The sequence below is a fragment of the Mixophyes fleayi genome, chromosome 10 (assembly GCF_038048845.1).
Source record: "Mixophyes fleayi isolate aMixFle1 chromosome 10, aMixFle1.hap1, whole genome shotgun sequence".
Classification (NCBI taxonomy): Eukaryota; Metazoa; Chordata; class Amphibia; order Anura; family Limnodynastidae; genus Mixophyes; species Mixophyes fleayi.
The window spans coordinates 78,496,961-78,521,835 of record NC_134411.1 but is presented as its reverse complement, the minus strand read 5'-3'; the positions used below and the strand labels follow the sequence as shown (position 1 = coordinate 78,521,835).

The 24,875-nt window shown below is 41.8% G+C and overlaps 1 protein-coding gene across 3 annotated transcripts in view; it reads left to right on the top strand.

Moving 5' to 3' along the window:
- The window catches only part of GNAO1 (G protein subunit alpha o1), a 133,435-nt gene that overhangs the window by 86,645 nt on the left and 21,915 nt on the right, over window positions 1-24,875 (top strand). For all 3 annotated transcript variants that reach the window (XM_075188941.1, XM_075188939.1, XM_075188940.1), the window contains exons 4-6: window positions 11,953-12,113; window positions 19,996-20,124; window positions 22,038-22,167. In XM_075188941.1, the coding sequence (XP_075045042.1) occupies window positions 11,953-12,113; window positions 19,996-20,124; window positions 22,038-22,167 (420 nt within the window). The remainder of the gene's footprint in view (window positions 1-11,952; window positions 12,114-19,995; window positions 20,125-22,037; window positions 22,168-24,875) is intronic.

The window sequence follows — 24,875 nt, the reverse complement described above, 5'->3', positions numbered from 1 at the left end:
TTCCGCAGCGCTGTACAGAGATCTCACTCACATCAGTCCCTGCCCCATTGGAGCTTACAGTCTATATTCCCTAATATACACACACAGACGAAGACTAGGGTCAATTTGATAGCAACCAGTTAACCTACCAGTATGTATTTGGAGTGTGTGAGGAAACCAGAGCACCCGGAGGAAACCCACGCAAACACGGGGAGAACATACAAATTCCTCCATGGTCAGGAATTGAACTCATGACCCCAGTGCTGTAAGGCAGAAGTGCTAACCACTAAGCCACCGTGCTGCCCAATATATATTGGTATATTTCTAAAGCTGGGTTTCGACCAACTTTTTATGCCGAGCGATTTTACATGCGATCGATGTTCCGATCGCTCGGTCCATGGACTGCATACACACTAGCCTTGTTTAGGACGATAAAGGAAAGAGCGGACGTCCCTTTAGCGACTTTTTACAGTCATGTTATCGTGAGCAATGACTGTAATTTCATACTTACTGTTGTGGATGGGTCGGAAGTTTATACACACTACACAACGGAAACGAGATTGGAACGAAAATATTAAACGGTACGACCAACCAAATGAGGCGACAATCGTCCATTTGGGCAGACTGTCGACCATCGTATCACTGCACACACTGACCCGACTTTTGAATGGGAGGTCGTATGTCGGCTGATTTAGCCGATTATTGGATGAAAACTGTGTAGTGTGTACCCAGCTTTAGTGACAGCACATTGGCATAAAGAAAACTGGCGTAAAAAGTAGTGTTATTTACGAATTCCATAATCGTGACTATACCTAGTGCTAAAGGGTAAATACTAAATCTAACAATCAGTGACAAATTAGTGCTGGTGTGAGTATTATAACCAGAATGAGCTCTGCCTCGCCCACTGGTTGCCGGCTGGGGTCTCTGCCTCGCCCACTGGTTGCCGGCTGGGGTCTCTGCCTCGCCCACTGGTCGCCGGGTGGGCCTCATTTACAGGTTGGTTGCAATGGATTATTTCACTTATTAAAACTGAAGGAGGCTGTTAGGCTATAATATCCCTCCTACTGCCTCTTACCTCTGGCCCCATGATTCTCTTCCCTGTGTCACGTGAATATAGGTCATATGTTTTCCAGTTCATATGTGAAACTTAATTCCTCTATTGTATTCTGCTGGTCTGATTATAATTATATCGGGTTTCTCTAAACCTACAATCTCACGTGTGAACCTATAGAGCAGCTTGTGGTGTTACTGCCTTTCCCCTCACAATGGGAGGATCGATAAATCACTGTCAGAACCGCTGTATAATACTTATGATTCTCTCTCCACACTCTGCATAAACCAAAATCCAGCAAACTGCTTTAAGTGCCAATTGGTCAGTATAGCATGTACTGGGAGTACAGTGATTCTCATATACAGGGTTGCTGTGCATTGTAAATGTTTTACGGTCGATGTAAAAATTCACTGACAGATATTTTTTTTTCTGACATATTTGATATGTCTTGAAAGTTAAGCCTATGATATAATTAGAATCCGGATCATTGATTTGGTTGTACTCTGTGTGTTATAGTAGTGTCAGGAACATGCTAGGATTTTTACTAATCTCTGGTTTCTACTGACTGCCGAACAGAAATTTCACTACATATTTACTATTTGGGAGCTTGCTGCCGCTTAGCAACTCTGCTCTTATTAATCATTATTCTGTGGGCTACTCAGGGCAAAGACACACTGGGGGGTTCTAGAATAGCCCCCGAGTATGTGTACCCTGCGTCTTACAACAGTCAGTAAATCTGCTGCACTCAGACCCACAGCTCCAACCTAAGTGACGTAGTATGATGTGATTTAATTCTTCTAGTTCCCTAGCAACTGGCTGTCCTTATACTGGCTCCCAGGGGTTTAACTCGAAATAGCAGTCTTATCCAGTGATGGCATGCGGATGCCAGCGCTCAGGCCTCATTCCTAGATTCTGCATCTACACGAAATTTCCCTCTCCTGCCCTTAATCCAAGCTGCTTGTTGTCACAGCTGACGTCCACTGGTTGTGACAGGCAGACGGGACATCTGTATAAAATGTCATTTTGTAAAACTGAAGATTTTACAAATTGATGGGTTTTCAGTGAAATAATAGACAATTAATGTCTGGTTCCATTTAAAGTAGCCAAGTTAATGTGCACTTGCCAGGCACATCTGGAAAATCTATCTTTAATGGTACGCCTAATTAGGAGGTGCTGTTTTTAAGACTCACATAAAATGCTAGAGAAAACCAGCTGCAAAACCTTGCCAGTCCGTCACTATCTTTGCTGCAGGCATAATTCAAAGATGATAGTAGGGCTGTCCTGTGGGCTGAATAATCTATAACACCACTTTTTACAGGCTAGTTTGTGGGATATATTATAATTGAGAGTCAGGGTGAGGAAACCATACGTTTACCCATTAGAGGTACAGTTTACTATATTATTTTCAACTCTAATCAAGTTTTACTGCTCAGTTTCCTCGAGTTAGGGGGAGGCTTAGAGCTCCTAGATTTGCATTATCTAAAAATAATGTGTATATTTTTTTTCAAGAAGCTTTTTATAGTGAGCATATTACTAGATATTTACAGTTTATCAATCAGGTTTACCCCTGATAATGTCTTTTTTTTTTTTTTTCATTACCAACAATCTGTTTTATATTTAGAATGCCATTCTCAATATCTGTTATTAGCCTATAGGGTATATAAGTAACTTATATAGAAGAGGACTATTTCAAAATACAGTATTACAGTACAGCCGATGGTTATATCATGTCGTAGTGCCAAGGTAGAAGTTTTACCTTCTCGTCTGCTTACACTGTGATGTAATAGTCTCTGGAATCTGTATTAAAATCATGGGAAATTAAGAATAAAATATTTTCCAGTTTTCTTGGTGATCTATGGAGCTTATTACTTTATTTGCAAGTGTGACCACTGTATCTTTCAGAAAGGACGGCTATGTGCCTGTCATACAGGGCAACCATTCATCTGCCAGTGTACTGAATGTCCTCTCCTGGGGCCTCTCGGCTAGTACAGGATTCTTACGTTGTTGCCAAGTAGACATCCTGACAACATCCTCTTTTAATTGTACAGGATACGCCTCGCCCTCTGCAGACCCACTAGGACGCTCCTCTCTCTTCAGGTCTAAAGGGGGCATCTCTTGTTGTGAAGGAAAAAAGGGTGTATCCTGTTCAGTGCCTGGCAGTCAGAGCATCCGGTCACCCACTGTCTTGCCCTGCCCATTGCCAGCTTCTTCTTCTTTTTTCTTTTTTTTAAAGGATGTAGAAGGAATTTGGTGTGTTCTATGTACTTTGTAAATCTATGGGGTTGTGTTACTTTATGTCAATCGTATTTCTAATGGGCTAGGAGCTGCAAATCCCGTAGAAACTAAGATGTTAGCAGTGTTGTGATTAAGCATTAGTGTCCTGCAGAACTATATTTGAGTTATTTTATTTTCTGCTGCTCTTTTCCACCCTCATAGACCCAGCTCATCTCTGTCCAATTTTGTCTTTTTAGCTCTGCACCCGAAAGTACAGTAAATGGGAAATTCAGTATGTGGTAAGGTGGTACATCTAGCCTGGTGCCCAGACCGCCCTGGCCACAGGACAGTTATTAGTCCCAGACATTAGCGCTTGGGTCTGTCCCGCACCTTCCGCCTGCCCTTCCTGCTGCTTCACCTGTACATATGTCGTAGTGCTTTCCTCCATATTACCCCTCCCTCGTAACCATGTTCATATGTTCATGTCTGTGTTGATAAGGAATAAGAACGCAGGGGCATCAGGTGCGGATTTCTCATTCATCTTCAGTGAAGTGAGCACTTGTGTATTGATGGGTGTCTGTGCATGCAAGCTGAACTTTACAAAGCTGGGCCTCTGTTTCAAGGTTAGCTGAAACAAATGGATCTGCACACAGAGTAATTCACGAAACAACTTTCAGGATCAGCACAAAAGCCGATCTGTGCTTTGTGACATTGTGCATCCGGTTTACGGAGGTGCGCAGGCTGGCGTTGCTGGGAGGAGCAACTTGTACTACCTATGGAATGAAAGAAGCCGGAAATAGGAACATATAGGCACAGGGTGAAATCTTTCAAGGACCTTCTTTATGTTATTAATAATAATAATAATAATAATATTATTATTATTATCTTTAACTTATAAGGCGCCACAAAGGGTAGGGGCTGCTCTTAGTTAGCGGAGTCTATGTAGTCTGTCTTTGTGCAAAAGGGACAGATTCTTACTTTAGCGGTAATCGGTTTTTGGCCGCTATTAGCGAGACCTCTTTTCTTCCGTCTAAGGTTGTTTTCTAGGGGGGAGTCCAAGAATACATGCAGAAAACCAATACACACAGACCTACCTCTCAACATTTCTGATTTAAAACTTGCAAGCATGAGAGGGGGGCATGTACATGCTTGACGAGGGCTTGTGATGTCAACTTGGGGGCATGCCAAAAGTTTTAGAAGTGCCAGGCCTCACCCCCCACCCACTACCCCCATAAAACACCCCTTCACTGCCTAACACCTGCAGGTGGTACGTGTGACATTGAAGAGGCAACACTAAGTGGGACATATCTCTGAACCCCCCCCAAATGGGGACAAGAGTCCTGATAATCAAGATGGTGGACCAGTCTCCTCAAATATGGACTGTCCCGTCTAAATCAGGACAATTGGGAGGTATGCGTAAATAAAATCAGAAGTCTTCACACATGAGGTAAAGACAGGCTCAATGTCTCCTTACTGTAATGACTTAAATGTGACTCCAAAGAGCAATATTATTATTATTACTCTTTATTTATATGGCGCCACAAGGCTTCTGCAGCACCGTACAACATAAAAACAGCTGGCCGTACAGGGTAAACAGTAGAGAACAACGAACAAGTAAAACCAAGACTCCCAATAGCTCCAAGACTAGCTAGTACAATGAAGGTGGAGGAGAAGAAATGGTATAGAGACGGGAGGGATAGGGAAGAGGACCCTGCTCATAAGAGCTTACATATTAAAGGGAGGGAAAACAGATTGAAGGCATAAGAGGGAGTCTGTGGAGAGGATCACGTGGAAGAGGATCACGTGGAAGAGGAGCACATATAGGGACAGGGGAGATGAGAGGTGAGGGAATCAAGCATGTGTGGATGTAAGATGGTTAGATGGGTGGCTGGTAGGCTATGAGGAACAGATGAGTTTGAAGAAGCACAGCTTAGGGGACTGTCGAATAGAGCGCGAGATGTCATTGCAGTGGAGAGGGGGCAACCTGGGAGAAATTGTGAATTCTGGCGTCGGATAAGATGATCGGAGTGGAGGAGAGAGCGACGGTCATTGGTCGATCGCAGGGAACGGGCGGGAGTGTGAATGGAGAGGAGGTTGGAGATGTATGGGGCAGTGGAGTGGGCCTTGTAGTTGAGGAGTTTGAAAAGGATTCTGTAGGGGAAGGGGAGTCAGTGTAGGGCGAGGCAGAAGAAGAGCGGCGTGAAAGGAAGATGAGTCTCGCAGCCGCGTTAAGTATAGAGCGAAGGGGGGCAAGGTGGGAGTGGGGGAGGCCAGTAAGGAGAAGGTTACAGTGATCAAGATCGGAAATGATGAGTGCAGGAAGGATGGTTTTTCTGGCATCCTGATATAGGAAGGGCCTGATACCGGCAATGTTGTATAGATGGAAACAGGATTGAGCAAGAGATTGGATGTGTGGGGTATAAGAGGAGGAGGAGGAGGAATCAAGGGTGACACTTAGGCAACGGAGTCGGGGAACACAAGAGATGGTGGTAGGGCTGACAGTGATAGAGAGATCAAGGTGGGAGGAAGATTTAGAGGGAGGGAAAACAATGAGTTCGGTTTTAGACGAAAAGCGTAATATTTGTAATTAAAGGGGTGGTCCGGAAGTGGTGATAGCGTTTTGACTGTTGCTGACGTGCACATTTCTGTCATGAACTAAAGATCCAGAAAATGCAGCGCTAGATGGACATCAGAGAGTAGCGATAGGTGTGTTTTATGCACACTGTGGACAAATGAGTGTCACTCAGTGCTATATTGACACAAAAATATATACAAATGGTTAAAGAATACCATCTACAGGGAGAATGGCTTACAGCATGCTGAACTAAAGCTACCATAAAAATAGTATAGTCCTAAAAATATCATGGTAGTCGCAGGAACACACCCTTTCTGTGGTTTCCATTTGATGCTGCGCCTCTGTACATCTTTCCTCCCTCTCCTATTCATTTTTCACACGTCTCAGGGGCTGCTGGGAGATTAAATGTTGCCACGGTAACGAAGCTCATTAATGGAGCTCCTCTAGAGTCTGCACCCAAGTGCTTTCTGGTGACGAGGACAGAGAGGCCTGGTATTCAGCTCCTTGTGATGTATGAATCTGTGAGACCAGTAACCTGAAGCTGAAAGACCAATTATATACATATTATTTTTGTGCTCCAGTTACACACCCAGAGGTGCTAAGAGAGATCCTTTTATAAATGCCTTGCTGTCTATGCCAAGTGTGTCTATAATCTCTGACTAGCACAGCATGCTGGGAGTTTTCATTGAATTGGAGAGTAATATGGTTACGTATATACTGGCCTATGGCATGCCAAAGAACAGTTTTGTGAATATGAGCTATTACACACAGAAAGAAATCAACACCCTATGCATGTATGTGGGTTCTCGTTCAGTGTTTAGATTCGCTGTCGCTCCTCCTGGCCAGCCTTACGGGCTCGCACATGCACAGTGGAGCAAATAGCACTTGTAGTTTCATTCGTTAAAAAAAATAAAATAAAAGATGTTAAGATATTAAAAAAAACAAAGCATGCACGCACATGAACAGCATTGTATAGAATTATTTAAGAGTATTATTTAAAATGCTTCTGTTCTGTTCTCAAAATATCAGCCGCCTTCCTTCACGCACTCGCCGGTGTGGGAAAGCGCAAGAGAGAGTGCTTATTTCGGAAACCAACTTTAAATCGTGCCCGTCACCTACACACAGTTGAAGGAACATTTTGGGGCCCACACCAATATTCAGTTGACTAAGAACCAGTGACACGTTAGGTTGCACTGTCACAGATATTGGTACAGCCCATTGCATGGCTCCGCTGTAAGAAGGCTGAACATACAGTTTAAAATTTTGTTTCAGAAATAAACAAAATAAAGTCAGTACTTTATTTTTTAGGTTGTTTTTTTTGTTATTCGAAATGTGTGCTCACCTCTGCAGACTTTTGAGATTTTTTTTTATGAAACACAACTACAAAAAGAACACATTTATAATATACAGATCTATTCTATCTATACTCTTTTTACATTGTTTATATCCCCTGTATACTTAATGCTTATTTATACCGTCACATGAGTAATGATTAGGAAAGGTTGTGTATTATATGGAAACTAACCCACCTACTGCAGACAATAATCACATGAGAAGACAACTAGCGTTCCCTGCTGTGCATTAAAGTATTTGCACATCCTTGTGTCTTCCTATGGTTACATAACACCATATGTTGTTCTAATTTACATTATGCTATAGATCGCTCCTATTGTTTTTACTACTTCCTCAGCCAAGTAGTTGGTGTACTTCTAGGCTGTTTCTTGTGTCATTGTTACGTCAAAAGTGTTTCATGTGTGTTTTATGTGTGTTTCAAAACCTGCAACAACCCCAGCTTGGCATGACCATATTTAAAATGTATTAAAAAAAAATAAAATCAAACAAATACCCTCTTCTGTAAGATTAACTTCTCCTCCTTGCTTTAGAATTCCGGTGTTTTCTAGTATTTGCTGATATATCACGTCTAGTAGTTCTTGCACTGCTTCATCCATATACTGTAGCTACTAATTTGCACCTTCCATTGCACTCCCTGGAGTAGGCCTGCTGCCTCTAAGCTTTTCATTAAACGGACCCCTACTTTCATATTTGTAGAGGTCGTCAGACAGATGGCGAGGCTGCGTTCGTAGCCTGGAGGGGCAGCGCGACGGCACATTGGGGACAGGAAGCTGGAAATCAGGCGCAATGCAAGATATATATTTCAAATGTAAATTATGCCCACTGTGCCCAGAGAGGGGGGATTTGTGTTAAAGGTTAGACCCAGCATGAGATGCGCCCTGGAGAGAGAAGAATGAGCGCAGCGCTGCTCACAATTAATTGGTCTCTGGGATCTAATGAAGCCGCACATGGAGGTGTCAATGCCGTGTATGCTCTGCCGGACGCCACTCGGGGTGATTTGGGAGCTAGGTTTGGTCATTTAACTCGCTTCACTGCCGGACCGTTTCTGTCTATCAACTTAAACTATGTTTCATGTTCATAAAGCACAATACCGAACACTAATCAGATTTCCAGGTATGGAATCTATTATTCAGAATGCTTGGGATCCCTGGGAGCAGCTAACATCTAGTAAAGCACATTTAAAAATAACACCTGACTTTCCCATCGGTGCTCCTGACATTCCCTATCTTATTGTTTAGCAGAGCTACTATTAGTAACTGTAGGGATAAACACTTAGAGTCCTGTTTATTAAAGTCACTGCTGGCGATAGCACTGTTAGTAATCATTGCTGGGTGTGGCTGGCTGTATAAGTCTATATAACAAGGATTGTGGTGGTATAAATACTGCTGCAGTCTTTTGTTATAGCAATTATTATCATCATCATCATCTATTTATATAGCGCCACTAATTCCGCAGCGCTGTACAGAGAACTCATTCACATCAGTCCCTGCCCTAGTGGAGCTTACAGTCTAAATCCCCTAACATACACACACACACACACACACACACAGACCGAGAGAGACTAAGGGCAATTTAATAGCGGCTATTAACCTATAGTATGTTTTTTGGAGTGTGGGAGGAAACCCATGTAAACACAGGGAGAACATGCAAACTCCACACAGATAACGCCATGGTCGGGATTATATTTTTATATTTTCTTCCGAAGTGGAACTGAAAGCCTAAGTTCCATTGCGCACGAGTAATCCGGGTCACGCATTCGCATATCTCTTCAGACTGGACCAGTGAAGTTTTATTGTCTCGTTTTTATAAATGAACCCCTTAGTGATCAAGAGATACCATAGCTGTGTGCGTGTGGGAGGTACGATAATGGTGATTTTTATGCACAAGCTATAGTATGGTGTCTGATGCTGATTGACACCCACCTGTTACATTTTGGGATTTGAAAGGATCATGCCAGGTGAACTGTCCACAAAAGGCGTCTTTCAACGTAGTCGCTCCACGTTTTCCTAGATTAGGTACAAAATGCCTGACAGCTGATACTTCTTATGTTAAAAAATGACCCTTGCAATTATGTTTTGATATGCTGGATTGTGGCACACTGGATTTATTATAAAAGGAGATTCAGAAAGTATTCTTACAAGTTCTGACTATATTGTCCATCACAACACTACCAGTTTAGTGTGCATTGTAACTTGAAGTGATCACGGTTGGTATTTAGTGCAGTGTGCAAGGTGATCACGTCCAGAATTTACTGTAGTGGATAGAGAGACCGATTTATCAAAGGGAAGAGAGACCTTTTGCTTGTAAAAGTGGTGTTGGCATTAGTGATCGGGCTCTTGGTGGCCAAAGAATCACCATACTTTTGCATGAGGCATCCTATTTATCAAGTGTACTGCCTCGATTCCTGCTCTGCTGGAAGCCCATGTATAGTGTGATTGGAAGTTCAGCAGGGCTGGCATCAGGGAACGTCTTTGGTGTGCGAACACTATATCCGTTTAACAAGAGATCTGTGCTCTTCATCTGTTATATCCATTGGCTGAAAAGATCGTGACTCTAAACTCTAGAGATCTGCCTATACTGTTGGTCGTGAGGGCATACACAGAATTTCCCTGACATCGTTCCAGCGTCCGTAAATCCGTTTATAAAATGAAACGATGCGATGTGCTTTGGTACAATAACACATGATCATTGGAGCGATCACACTAAGGCAATATCTGACCTAAGGGTCGTTTGTCGGGTGATTGGCACGATGATATTGTGTGCGCCCAGCTTTAATGTAGCCGTAGGAGATGGTCATACACAAGGTATAAATTAGCAGGTGGTGAGGGTCACACAAAGACACGGTTATCCTGATGATTGATAGCCAAATGCAGGTTAGTAGGTTATGACACATATTTCAAAGATTGATGTGTAGGAGACTCCGTTCATCTCTAGGTAAAGTAACTGAATGGTGGTGATATACAATGCAAACGAGGTATTTTATTTTACAATAAATGCATAACTGGAGAGAGGCATGTTGTTTTGTTATGAATTGTGACATTTAGTCTAACAGGCCTTGTCACACGCATGGCTTTTGTATTGTAGGATGTGGATGTCCCACACTGGGACTAATGCATTGAGAGCTGAATGTCACACTGGGCTTAGGGTAATGGTTGGTGGTTTAATTACACAGATGATTGCAGCACATATGGTGTAATGTAATCATTCTATTTCATGTACCTGGAAGTTATTTTCATGCTCTGGGCTTAATGTATTGCCTTGAGACTTTCAGTAACAAATCATTGTTGCAGGAAGAGGGTCAGTTGAGTAGCAATGTATATACTGTATTGGAATTGATGAAACCCGTGGATATTGGTTTAAGGGGCAGATTTATCAATGTTCAAAGAGCCAGTGATAAGCCTGCTAAGGGCCTTTGTATAAGGAACCTAAATTGACTGGTACTGTGGTGGTACTTGTGCCATTACAATACCCATTCTTTATTTGCCGTCTCGTGATTGCCATAACAGAACAAAAGCATTAATGAAAGCTTTATTCTCAGAATAAAGTATTAATGTTTAAAAATGTTTTAGTAAGTGGAACTGAAACTCAAATCTGTGCTTTCTGTTCCACTACACATGTGCGGGCAGCTATGTACACATCTGTAGACTGGTCTGGCAAAGTGCTATGAGAAGTATTACTCAGCTGGTCCTGTGATATTTGGTTTTTAACTTGCAGCTATAACCGATTAGATTAAAAAAAAAACTGCAATATTGCCGCAATCGGGGCTCAAACGCTGAGTTATCGGTGCCCTGAATGTAACCTGGCAGTGATTACAGTACATGCGCGGTGAAATGGTCACTTAGGCTAGTGACCTTCAGGAACAGTCTACACGTGTGTGAATCACACCCACCAGGCATCGTAAACACAGCGGTATCGTCACAAGTGTGGTTAAGCCCTGGAACACGGCTGACTGTGATACCCAGACACGCGGCCTGTCGCTGGCCACGCACACATCACTCACACACAGTAAAAGCAGAGATTGTGTGGGCTTAACCAATATTCATGAGAATGTAGCCCATCCATTCACTATGAAATGGCGACATTGCTGAAGCATAAACTACAATGTCACAGTGGATTGATTGGCTGAATGTTAGATTAGCCCACCAAATGGCTGCTTTGGTCATGGGCACGTGATAGAATAATTCATGTTTGATTAATTTATAATAGTTTTCAGACCTCCCACCCCCCCCCCCACCTTCCCGCATACTTTTCAGGACTCCCCCACCTTCCCGCATACTTTTCAGATCCCCCCTCTTCCCGCATACTTTTTAGACCCCCCCCCCCTTCCCGTATATTTTTCAGATTCCCCCTTCCCACGTACTTTTCAGACCCCCCCTCCCTTCCCCCATACTTTTCAGACCCCTTCCCCCTTCCCGCATACTTTTCAGACCCCTTCCCCCATACTTTTCCATCTTCTGTTTTCCCAGGTGGTTTTTAGAAATAATTAACAGCATCACATACAAGCATGTTTGGGAGAGGTTCATTTAGTATTGGAAAGTTCTTATAATGGTTGGCTGGTCCATTATATATTGCCCAGGCTATGTAGGCTTGTCCGCATTATATTATATATGTAGTGTTCTGCTAGTATTACAAATTGCTTGCTACTAGCAGTAGATTGTTACCCCTGATTCAGCTAGATAAATAGCAATGTATATATCAGTGGTGTTATATACGTTTTTCTGGGTTGAAGATATATATATATATTTAATCTCATTTAATGTATATTCTACCTCTTTCACAGGCCGACGCGAAGATGGTGTGCGACGTGGTCAGTCGCATGGAAGACACAGAACCTTTCTCTCCTGAGCTGCTCTCCGCTATGATGAGACTGTGGGCAGATTCTGGGATCCAGGAGTGCTTCAACCGATCCAGGGAATATCAGCTTAACGACTCTGCTAAATAGTACGTGACCTGTTCCTACTGCAGAACAAAGACATTCATCACAGTGGTTTCCATCAAAGTTTACAATGTTATTTTAAACCTTCCTGTTGATTGAGACAGTCGCCCAATGCTGGTAGATTCCTTCAGTTAAAACAGTTGTTTTTGTTGAATGAGAGAGGGTTTTTTCTTCAGTTTGGTTGTGGTGCAATACTTTCCTTCAGCCTGTAAGTGGTCATATGGTCTATAGAATACATTTTATAGGTCATAAGCATACTGAAGAGGCTCATCAAGCAATAAGACATTTGAGCAAAATTATGCAATATTTTGTAATTGTCCATTTCAGACCTTCATAGTAATGTTCTAATGGTGGTATATAACAATATAATCCTCTTTCTATTTAGAGGGTTGGGCTAAGCAAAGTTTTACGTTCTTTTATACACTGCAGAATATTAAACGTAATTTTTAAATTCCCCTCAGTGTTAATGTAATTGCCTTTAGCACTGTTTTCATAGCCAACATTAAGACCTCTTCAAGGACACAATTGTATTTTTCCCTTTTGAACCTTGAGTGTATTTTGTTTTTAATCACACAGGCCTGCTGGAACTTGATATTTATTGGTGGTTTCCTTGCAATGTATCAAGGCATAAGACACCAGTATGACCTGTACTTGAACATCCCGCAGTGTGTAAAGAACAGTATAGCCGTGCATGGTGTAGCAGGACAAACGTACTGGCACTCAATGCAGAGATGCCCAACACTGCTATAGGCTTCCATTCCCACACTGTGTAAAGGCCTAGTTATGCTGTAGGGTGTATCCTTCTGTGTGTTATGACGGCCTTAAATGACTCTAATCCACCATGGAAACTTCTTGCTGATGCTGTGAAGGTGTAGACATTACACTGAAGACAAAGTTGCTGATATTCAGAGGCAGAAAAAGAACTGGTTGTATTAGATGCTCAACCAGCTCCCCCCAAGCTTGATGCACCCTAGGCAGCTGCCTCTTCTGCCTAATATGTGTGCCAAAAGTGCTTAATCCCACAGGCAGGGTCAGGCTGCAGAAAAAGTTATCTTGTTGGCTTCAGGTCCCTTCTATGTTTGGTGCAGTATTCGTATATATCTCCTTGCACACAGTCATTTTGTTATCTGATGGCCTGTTTGGTTTGCTCATATTGATGATTATTCTAGCTCCCTGCCCCTCTATGGGGTTGTGTAGTTAGATACATTGAGGCACCTACCACAGGAGAGATCCATCTTTTCGACACCCAGGTCTAGCTCTTCTCTTGGGATACAGTTACCTGGACAAGTGTCCTTGCGCGTGAAGGTTTTGTAGCAAGCAACAGTTAAACATGGAGCTGACAGACATGGTAGAGAAGTACAATTACAGTTGACAAAATGAATAAAAAGGTTCATCAAGAATAAAGGGTCATTTTTATTAATATTTTACTACTGCACAGAACTTTGTTGCTAATACGCTCACAAGTCGGGATGGTCGGACTGTCTTGTTCTCTCTGCATTTTCAGCCCCATCAGGGTCTCCTGTCTCACCCTAATCTCGCTGCCCTTTTAAATGTTCTGCACCCTTCCCCACTGCATACTCCTGGCAGGTCAGTCTCTCACACACGCTCGGCACCTTATAAACTGCACATCCAAACTTCTGCTTTCCTGGCCAGTGGAAAGGTCAGACGGATAGCCCCTGGCTGCGCCTTCGGTCTGTCACCGCCACTCTCAGCAGATTGTGGGCTCCTCTTCCTGCCCCTTGCTGGGCTCCGGAGCCTCCTTCTGAAAACTCAGGTTCTCTTGCTGGTACATCACTCGCTAACCCATGGAGTCTACCTCTCAGAACTTCTGCTGGACCACACTTGTCACCCTGCAGCTGTCATTATCTCTAGCCTCAGTCTCTGACGGACGGCTTTGGGACAAATGTTCTGCCGATTGGAGAGTGAAGGTAATGGATTTAGACTCAAAGGTGTTCAGGTCCTGCTACCACACTGGCCAGCCTCCGTTCCTACCACGTCAACCAGGGATGTCATTTAAGTGGATCCATGGGAAGCTGGGACAAAACACTATTCTCAAAGTTTCTTTTGGGCATCAGCAGCTCCTTGTTTTCCACACCGCAAGTTCAACGTTTATTTTTTTACGTTGGCTGTATTATTTCCATACAATTGTATATTATCATCATCATTTATTTATATAGCGCCACTGATTCCGCAGCACTGTACAGAGAACTCGCTCACATCAGTCCCTGCCCCAGTGGAGCTTACAGTCTAAATTGCCTAACATACACACTCACACAGACAGAGAGAGAGGGAGAGACTAGGGTCAATTTTTGATAGCAGCCAATTAACCTACTGGTATGTTTTTTTGGAGTGTGGGAGGAAACCGGAGCACCCAGAGGAAACCCATGCAAGCACAGGGAGAACATACAAACTCCACACAGATAAGGCCATGGTCGGGATTTAAACTCATGACCCCAACGCTGTGAGGCAGAAGTGCTAACCACTTAGCCACCGTGCTGGAGCTGTACACATAATATTTCAGGCCCACTATTTGATAATTTGAACAATCTATGATTGCCTGGGATACCGTAGAACTCTGGGCAGTGTTCTCGCTGTTCTTACAGATTGCCTTGCTGCTGGCTTACTCCTCCATTCATCTGTACTCTTGCTGCGGCTGGGGGAGTGAGTGTGTTATGGCACAAATGGCTGCCAGCATTGTAAAAAACCATGATCATTTTTAATTACTGGTCTTATGCATTTTTTTATACAGATGGGACATGGTGGAAGATTTTTGAGGCAATGAGCTTAAGGATGACGTCTAAAAGAAAAGCTGTCTAAAAAGGAAAAAAAAATAGTCTGTCTGCAAATCACACTACTGTAAATCAATAAGAACCCTGCTGTATTCCTTCCATGCAGGAGATAACAGCTCCTCCATCATCTAACCGGTCCCCTTAACACCACCCACGACTCTGAATGAATCATTCTACTACCATTGCCGCCTCGTCTCTCCATTCCCCTTCCCTGTTCTCTCATACACACAGGCGTTATCCATGTAAAAGGCTTCATTGTGAGAGGGAGGTTGTGCTGTGTCTCACTTTCTGATACAAATGACATGGAGACAGGGGATGGCTGCCCAGCACCAATATTTTCATGTTAGAGGCTGCCCCATTGCTCCCAGCCAATCCCTCGGCATCTCCATAAATCTCTGGTTTCCATAGCAACCCCGAGAACTCTCTGTTCTGCTGAACGCTGAAGATCATATGAAGAGATGTGAATCTGTGCATATGGAGTGCGGTATATGTGGGTAGGGTGACCTGCCTATCCCTTCACTGCATGTATGCAAAAATAGCGTGTAGAGGTTTCCCTGCCGGTCCAAATGATGTATGTGTGTGCAATGCTTGTGGAAAATACATATTGCCATCGCCCATTCTGTAGTCCTAATATCATACAATAAAGCTTCAAAGCCAATGCTGCTGAAAAGAAATGGGTTTTTTGCATCATTGTAGTATAGCTGGAAGCCGGACCACCTTCAGTGGTATACATAACTTCTTCTCTTCTAGTGAGCAGGAAGGTGCTAGCAGAAAAATAAACAAACCCTATGATGCCAATTGGTGCTCTTCAGACACACATACACATATCAGATTTTAGATTTGAGTCTAGTGCAAGTTCGGATAATGAAAACAAATATCTGATTGGTTGCTATGGGTTATAAGGGTTTTACATTAATAAAGCACCATCGTCATCCACCGCTTTGTACAAAGCAGTAGTAAATGTTGAACATTCTTAGGGGAATATTCAGTTAAGCGTGGAGTGTCTCCCGAACATCGGGGCTAATTGAATATGCCTCTAACAATGAGGGTGGGGTACGTATACCCTATGACAGCCACTACGACAAAAAAGACAGCGACATAAAAATAATGATTAACATCAGTGCGACAATGAGTATATATATATATATATATATATATATATATATATATATATATATATATATATATATATATATATATATATATATATATATATATATATATATATAGTGTGGACCCGACGCCAGAATACATTATAGAGGTGGGGGTCCACCCATTACTGCCTTTAAAAGCGGCAATCGCATTGTGAATGACGTGCTTCCCAGTCGCCGCCTTTTGTCCGCAATTTAGATGTGACTGGTATAAGAGCTATCGGAGATTCCGTACATCTAAATTATAGTATGTACATATATATACTCATTGTTGCACTGATGATGATCGTTATTTTTATGTCGCTGTCTTTGTTGTCGTAGTTACTGTCATCGTGAAAGTGACTACCACCGAACAACGATACAATGGTTTTTCAGTTACTACGGTAAAATATCCGCTCATTTTTCCCCGTACCTCTATGGGGCATAAGGAAAAATCAGCAGAGATTTCTCTAAAAAAAATCTAGCATATACTTGGCTGCCCGGTGATACTGGCGTTTTCTCTGGTTAATTAATATACCCTGATGTGTGCTATTCTGCCCCAGAATTCTATCTGCATGAAGTTTGTATGTTCTTCCCGTGTTGATTTGGTTCCTCTGGTGCTCCAATTCTTCCACCCAGCTTTGGAAACTCGAAATGCATTTTAACTAGTGTATTTTCAGCACACAACATGAGCTAACAGATAAGCACATAGAGAGAATAAATTAAGTGGCCCTTTTTTAAGAAGCAAGATTGGCCAGTTTATGCTGTGACGTCAAACAACCTTGTAATTGTTTTATAATAGGCATGTAATCTGCCACGTGTACAAACTAACAGATCCTAATTGCCATACACCAATGAGTAGCTGATTATGTGTGCCTAACAGTATATTGTTTGAGGTTTGTGTCTTACAAATACTGCTATCATTCCGGAGCATTTTGAATTATTTAAAAGGTTTGATACACAAATGCTTATTTGGGCAAAACAACTTAAATATTGCCTATTTTGCTACTTGATGTATTTAACGTAATAGTGAATGATTAAGTGTCAATTTGGAGCAAACATTTCTTTATTAAAAATGCTAGAAATCGTTACAAAGTGACGGTTACAGTGAGTCTTTGTCTATAGCATTTCACCCAGTAAACCAAAAACCTTGCCCTGCACTGATGAGCCTCAAAACATACTAAGGGGTATATTTAATAAACTGCGGGTTTGAAAAATTGGAGATGTTGCCTATAGCAACCAATCGGATTCTAGATTTCATTTATTTAGTGCATTCTACAAAATGACAGCTAGAATCTGATTGGTTGCTATAGGCACCATCTCCACTTTGTCAAACCCGCAGTTTAGTAAATATACACCTAAGTGTTTTGTCTATAGGTGAGATTTTGTCTGCATATTATTTGATTCAATAGACTGCCCTGTCAGTGGTGCTGTCAGAATTGGGAGTTCATGTGCTAATTCGTGAAATATACAAAGTATTACAAATCAGCAAATTTATTATAGTTGTCAGTAATGTATGAAAACGAAGTAAAAATTAAAAAATGAGATGTACACAAAATTATGTGTAAATTAGTTGAAAATTGACAAACTTCCTGTGCCCCTTTCCAAAGTAAACGGTCACAACAGCTGTTAGTCAGGAAAAAGGAAGCTGTTCGGATTTATCTCTGGTTTAAATGGCTGTTTTAGGCCATTGGGATATATTTATTTTTATACCTTTGCTTTACATTGACACTAGTCATCATCATTTATTTATATAGCGCCACTAATTCTGCAGCGCTGTAGAAAGAACTCGCATCAGTCACTGCTCCAATAGAGCTTACAGTCTAAATTCCATACACACACACACACCCACACCCACAAGGCTATGGTCAGGAATCAAACTTATGACCCCAGTGCTGTGAGGCAGAACTGCTAACCACTAAGCCACCGTGGTGCCTCATACTAATACATTAAAATATTGCTCATAATGTCGTGAGTCTTGGGTAAAGAGAAAAAAAACACCTTTTTAATTACTTGCTTTGTGCTTTGAGTGACAGCTTCATTATTAGTGTCATCAACTTCCTGCTGACACTTGGAGACTGAATGATAATTGAAAGATTTTACTTGCCACGCACCTTGCATGTGACATCACAAGTGACATTATCGTAGCTACAAGGGCAAGCGAAATGTTGATTGCAGCTGACAATGCCGCTGAGAGTGTGCGTATGTATATACGTGTGTGTGTATGTATATGTGTGTGTGTGTATGTGTGTGTGTGTATATATATATATATATGTATATATATATATATATATATATATATATATATATATATATATATATATATATATATATATATATATATATATATATATATATTTATATATATATATATATTATGATCTCTATCCTATCTATCCCTCTGCAATAACCTTTTTGCCAATTCCGGCTATTTTTCCGATCCCGTTATCTTTACAGTATTTTTCCTGCCATTTGATCTTTCTGCTGATTGAAATCAATGCTGCAGAAACTGTCTCTTTACTTCCCGATCCTCGAAAATACACTACAACACCTGATGCTGTTTTTCAGACTCCTTTGGAGCAAGATACACCTAAGAAAATTGAGATCTGCAGTATTAACCAAACCAGCCCCCATAGACATGTTTCCAAGTAGGAGCTTATGGTTAGCAGCAATCCCCAAGAATTGGGATAAACCGATAACTGAATATTAATTGATGTTTGAATGTGCTCTTCAGTATCCAAGTTCTGCGAGAAGTCTGAAGGAATTTGAATTCTTGTTGTTAATCCTGTATCGTGGGCATAGATGTTAGCAGTCACTCAGTAATTGTGATTAAGGCCGATCTAGTGGTTAGATGACAATAATGCACTGTACACTAGTCTTCTTACTAATGATCCTGATTTCCTCTCCTTCTCTCCCACTCTCTTCCTCTCTCTAAAGTAATATTGATGCAGCCAAAACCATGGTCGCCTCAAGAGTGTGTGTAGCCAAAGCGTGCACAAAGGACTGTTATGAAGCATTTGATAGCATCATCATAGTCACCATTTATTTATATAGCGCCACCAAATCCTAAGCGCTGTATAAAGAGCACTTGTCATTCACATCAGTCCCTGCCCGATTGGAGCTTACAGTCTAAATTCCCTAACAGACACAGAGAGAGAGAGAGACTAGGGTCAATTTTGATAGCAGCCAATTAACCTACCAGTATGTTTTTGGAGAGTGGGAGGAAACCGGAGCACCTGGAGGAAACCCACGCAAACACAGTAAGAACATACAAACTCCACACAGATAAGGCCATGGTCAGGAATTGAACTCAGGACCCCAGTGCTGTGAGGCAGAAGTGCTAACCACTTAGCCACCGTGCTGCCCAGCAATCAGGCCTCTTCTACCACTTACAGACCGAATGTGGCTATGTGGCCCCAATTTTTTCTGAAAACCTCTGTGGGCTGAATATGAAAGCACATAGATATCAGGAGCGTATACAGCCCACCACATTGAGATTTAGGACAGCATTTTATTAAAAGCTGCACATAGGCAGGAGTAGCAACAGTGCCACCTGCTGATTATAACAAATATTTCATCCGATCAAAGTGAATATGTAGTTTAACACCTAGAGGTGAATGTACACGGAGAGATCAAACTCCGCTCTGCAAACCTTTGCTCCTGGCGTTTATTTCATGATCTTCTATAATTATAATAATTAGCACTATCAAATAGATTAACCTCACTTGGAATTTGATATCCTTTCCTCCGGCATTCTGATGTAAGTATAATTACTAAGGCACTCTAAATATGATTGAAATATATTATAAAAGGTCAATATGCCACCAACTCATTATCATAGTATCTGTATGTATGAAATAGAAGATCTTTTGTACTTGAAGTTCTCTGCATTGTACAGTCATGTAAAAAGATTTGTATCTACCTATAAAATGTATCCTGACGGTAATATGTTTTTTTTTGTATTTTAGTTATCTAGACAGTTTAGATCGGATCGGAGCACCGGATTACCAACCTACAGAGCAGGATATCCTGCGAACCAGAGTGAAGACCACCGGCATTGTAGAAACTCACTTCACCTTCAAAAACCTCCACTTCAGGTAGGGGGAGCAGGGGCAAACGCAGGATTTGTAGAGGGGGGGTTTCCACACCACCAGTGGGCGTGACCAGCATGCATGGGGGCGTGGCTATAATTTTAGACAGTGCTTGGCTGCTCTCCAACTTTTCCTATCCCCTTTAGTATACATGGGCAATGCTGCGTGTACTACTGTTAGGTGCACGTAGCTCTCCCTTTTCAAGCAGAGCTGTGTGAAGCGGGAGCAGGGTCCAGCCACCTCAATTATACAGTGCCCCAGGCTTGGAGGGGGGTTTCCAGGTACTAGGAACCCCCCCCCCCCCATCGGTTTGCCTATAGTGGAGAGCCGAGAGTTGCTTGTTATACTGGACAAATTTGGGGACTGTATTATCATGTCTTATTCAAACTAGAAAAGTTAAAGGGGCTTTCCATCTTAAGAGTACTTAAGTCCAACAAAAATTACATCTGTCTTTTTGGACGGATTTGGTCTTAAGAGAACATAGAAACACTTAAGCTGGGTACACACTACAGGTTTTTCATCCAATTATTACGCCGATCACACGATAAACGAGTGTTTGGTGAGATATCCCACGATCATGTTTTATGGTACCAAAGCCCATCGTATCGTTTGATTTGGTTGAGATCTTTTCAGCAGGTGGTTATGAGCGATGATGATGATGACAGATCTGGAGGTAAGTCATGTAGGTGTGTACACATGAATCTGCATGCTCATCGGGACTTTCAGTCGTTGGTACAATCGTTACAGAAATCAAATCTGCAGTCATTTTCTGTAGTGTGTACCTAGCTTTACTCACATGCCCTTCATTAATGCTATGATTCAGTGGGCCCCCTGGTGCAATCTAATGGTCCATCCTTGGAGATCCTCTGTCCTGCTCTATTAACACTAGCACAGAGCGACAGATTCACAAAGCTTTCATATTTTATGTTCTCACTTAATTCCACACAAAACTACAGTTAGTTATCCTTCCAGGAGATATTGAGTTCTTGGGATACTGTCACCTGACATTTTAAGCCACATTAGAACTTTCTAATTATTGACGCATTTGCAGACAAGGGAGTAAGCTTTTCAGGTGGTATTTATGCGATCTGTCAGTGTTCTAAACGTCATTAGTTGGAATTAATGCTCTTTGGTGCTCACGTTCACTATCTTGTTCTCATAAAATGTCTAAGTTCTAAATAATCTTCTCTTCAACACATTGTACAAGAAGACTTCAGAAGACAGATTAATGCAACAAAGTTAACCAGAGGACAAAGTATTAGATGTGTGATTGTTTCATGTCCTTTAATGGACAACATCACTAGCTCTCTCTAGTGGTTAAAGTGTATTGGCAAAGAAAATGTTTTATATACATATATACAATTTATTTGATATGTTAGTTGTCGCTCTGTTTGCAAAAGAATTAGGATTAGTGCATCACTGCCGTATATCTGTAAATGTAGTTAAATATTATGAGTTGTTGAACAATAAATTAAACTTACCCATTAGACAATGGACCACATCATGCACTAAAAAAACTTGTTTGCAATTTTTAAGTCAATAGGCCATTAAATCGAATGGAAATAGCTAGAGGAGTGTGGACGTGTTTGAATGAGTGCTGATCACTTGATCATTCGTCTTCAGCCTGCAATAAGCTGATGCTTCAGCTCTATTCAGTATCTGCTTGATACAATGTAGCAGTTATTTAGCGGAGAGGGTGGGCCATCCACTTTACCTGCTTATATCTTCTGTATAAAATAATACATGCACACAGCATTGCCATTGTCTCAGATTTGTTTTACGGTCAGGAGATTAGACATAACCAAAGTTTGAGAGCAATCTTCGTAGCAGTCCCGGTTAACCAGGACTGTGATGATTTATATTTGAAACTGTTGTCCACAGTCTTTGATGCCATTGTGAGTCTATTGTTGTTTCCTTAGGCTGTTCGATGTTGGGGGACAGCGATCAGAACGGAAGAAGTGGATTCATTGTTTTGAAGATGTGACAGCGATCATCTTTTGTGTGGCTCTGAGTGGGTACGATCAAGTCCTTCATGAAGATGAGACCACGGTGAGTGAGAGATGAAACTTTCCACTACAGTGACATATTGTTCACCGTGATTCTTGTATCTATTTCTTTGGTAGAGTAGAGATAAATGATTTGAACGTGAAGCTGTTTTCTTGGTTCTTGTCTGAACAGACTATTACGCAGTGGCCTAAGACCTGTCTAGAATACTCTTTGGACACATCTCGGGGATTATCCTGAAGGTTTTTCGGAAAGAATGACGACTAAAGCAATGACTGGGGCCTCTGTCTTTTATAATCTGATAATGTTGGTCTATTACTTGATCACATTTGTAAATCTCAGAACTAGCGTTAAACTCAAATTCTCTCTGCTTTGTATTGCCTGACATTTGCATCGGTTGTGTGTGGGTTCGTTATTCGCCATATACTGGTTAATGGAAATAGCGCTTTTTCCAAATCTTGTTGCCTTATCTTCCCCTCCCTCACGTATACATATTGCTCCGATTGTGTCCATACCGTCCCCTCAGGTGATAGCCCCCAGCCCCCTATATTTATGATGTCTTTCTGATGTGTATGGTAGAGGACAACCATGATTCCTCCTTAAGTAGAGCAGGTTAATCTTCCCACCGGGCATAGATTGGCCAATACTTGCTTTGGTCCGCAAAGAAACTCCAGTCTTCCTTTTTAGCTGAAGATCTATTTTCCTGGCGAGACAATAAATATTTTCATATTTTCCTCCCCACACTTACATGTGTTGATTCCTATCCTATCTACATTGCGTTCCAGTAGGCGATTCCCTTCTGTATTGCCAGGCAAGAGCAAGGGATTCTCTCTGTAGATAAATTATTTGCTTTTGTTGATTCCTTACAATGCCAATAACAGTTGATTTTGAAAATATTAACATTTCTCACAACCAGCTTGGAGTATAGACATTATAACTAGTGTTCATCTACATCCCTTCAAGCTCGTTCTCTGTTATTGGTTATTTAAGCACAGGGAAGTTCCCTGTTGTGTCATACGGTAAGTTAACAGACGGGAGGCCTGGGGTGTGTAGGATAAATCTCAAGTATCCCAATTTCCAATAAGCTTCAGAAACATTTAAGTACCATATTTTTGGGACTTCAAGACACATTGGACCATAAAGCCATTGAAGACCGTTCTTAATTCTGTCTCTCCTCCAGTTAGGTTTTAAATTTGCTAAGACTACTATGCACACTGCAGGGGTATCTCAATGAACGCTATATGAATTCCCCTCTCTCCTCTGTATACCTGTCAGAAACAGAATGGAAGTGAACTAGAATTTATTAATGCCCATGTTTGAGGCAAGGTTTCACCTCCCTACTCCCAGCCTCTCTTCCCTTTCTTAGGTACTGGTGTCATCATACACTTTGTACAGTGACTATATGAGGAAGAGCACAGTGACACACAAGCAGGAGCCAGGCATTTGCTCATGTAATCACGGACAGCAGGAGTACGGATACTGGGTCGGGAGAAGAATTACCATCCATCTCCTGTACCTGCTCTCCTGACAAATAGTGACTACAGGAGTGTTGCACTTTCTCATCTCTCCACTGTATAAGGGGCATAGTGACACTGGGACCAAGAGCGCAGATACTTGGGAGGAGAGGTATGTTAGCAGAAGCTCTGGGAGGTAGAGGTGGACTTAGGCGACCTGTAAGGCAGGCAGAATGCTGCTGGTGAGTTAGTCCATCTCATAAATGTGTCCTCACCAGGGCTGAATCATCTGTAGACAAGACTTCTCTTAAGTAAATGTTTGTTTTACTAAATGTTCCTAACTGTAGTAGGCAGTGGATGAGGCATTCTGCACCTTGTGTAAATGTTGATTACTGCAATATGTTTTACCATATACACTTATTCTTTGCAAGAGCCTCTATTTCTGGTGGAGCATACTATATTCACTACAGAATGACTCTTCTTAGAGTTCCTATACGTGTTTTTATTACAGATTAAGGACACCTAGAAACCGTCATATAATGATTGTGACATGTATGGTAATGTTGTTTATTATATTTACCTATGAAATATACACACAAAATATACTTGCAATCTATTGTACTTTTCTCGTGGCCAAAGAGGACATTGAGTTCCTATAGCAAGGGCTGGCGTATCCCACATGATGAATAGTGTATGAGTGAGTTGTACTCGGACTGTAATGGTAAGTGCTGGTATTGTGGCTAGGGGTGCGCAGTAACTATTCTGTGTTACTTATTGGTGAACTAATGTCCTCACAAAAAAGTTTCAGGTAAAGTAATATAATGTTATCTAGAGATAGGAAACCATGTGAGTCCACATGGGTAAAAGACATTCTTTCGTATTCGTTTACATGACATGAGGACAAGTGCCCTTGTTGGGTGTGGATGGAGATCCTCACGTGACATGGTGAGGTCATCTCTGCACCATATTCTTGGTGGCTTAGTAAATTTGGACAACAGAAGGTGTGTATAGTGTCAAGGCACTTCTCCATTATGCAGGTTCAAGTAATGCGCACACTGGGGACAAAACACTTTTCTGCTGCCTGGGCACCCATTGGAATGGGCATTTGCCTGGTGTTGTGGTCATCAGCCTGGGATCCGTACAAATGATCAGTTCCGATACACAATGCTACTCCTGACTCTCCCTTTTTACTGTGCTGGACAGATACCATGAGCCAGGTAGCCTATGTGTTGACCATTTGGGAGCCATTGCTATTGATGTGAATGTATGAACATCTTCCGTGGCTTCTTAAAAGTTCCT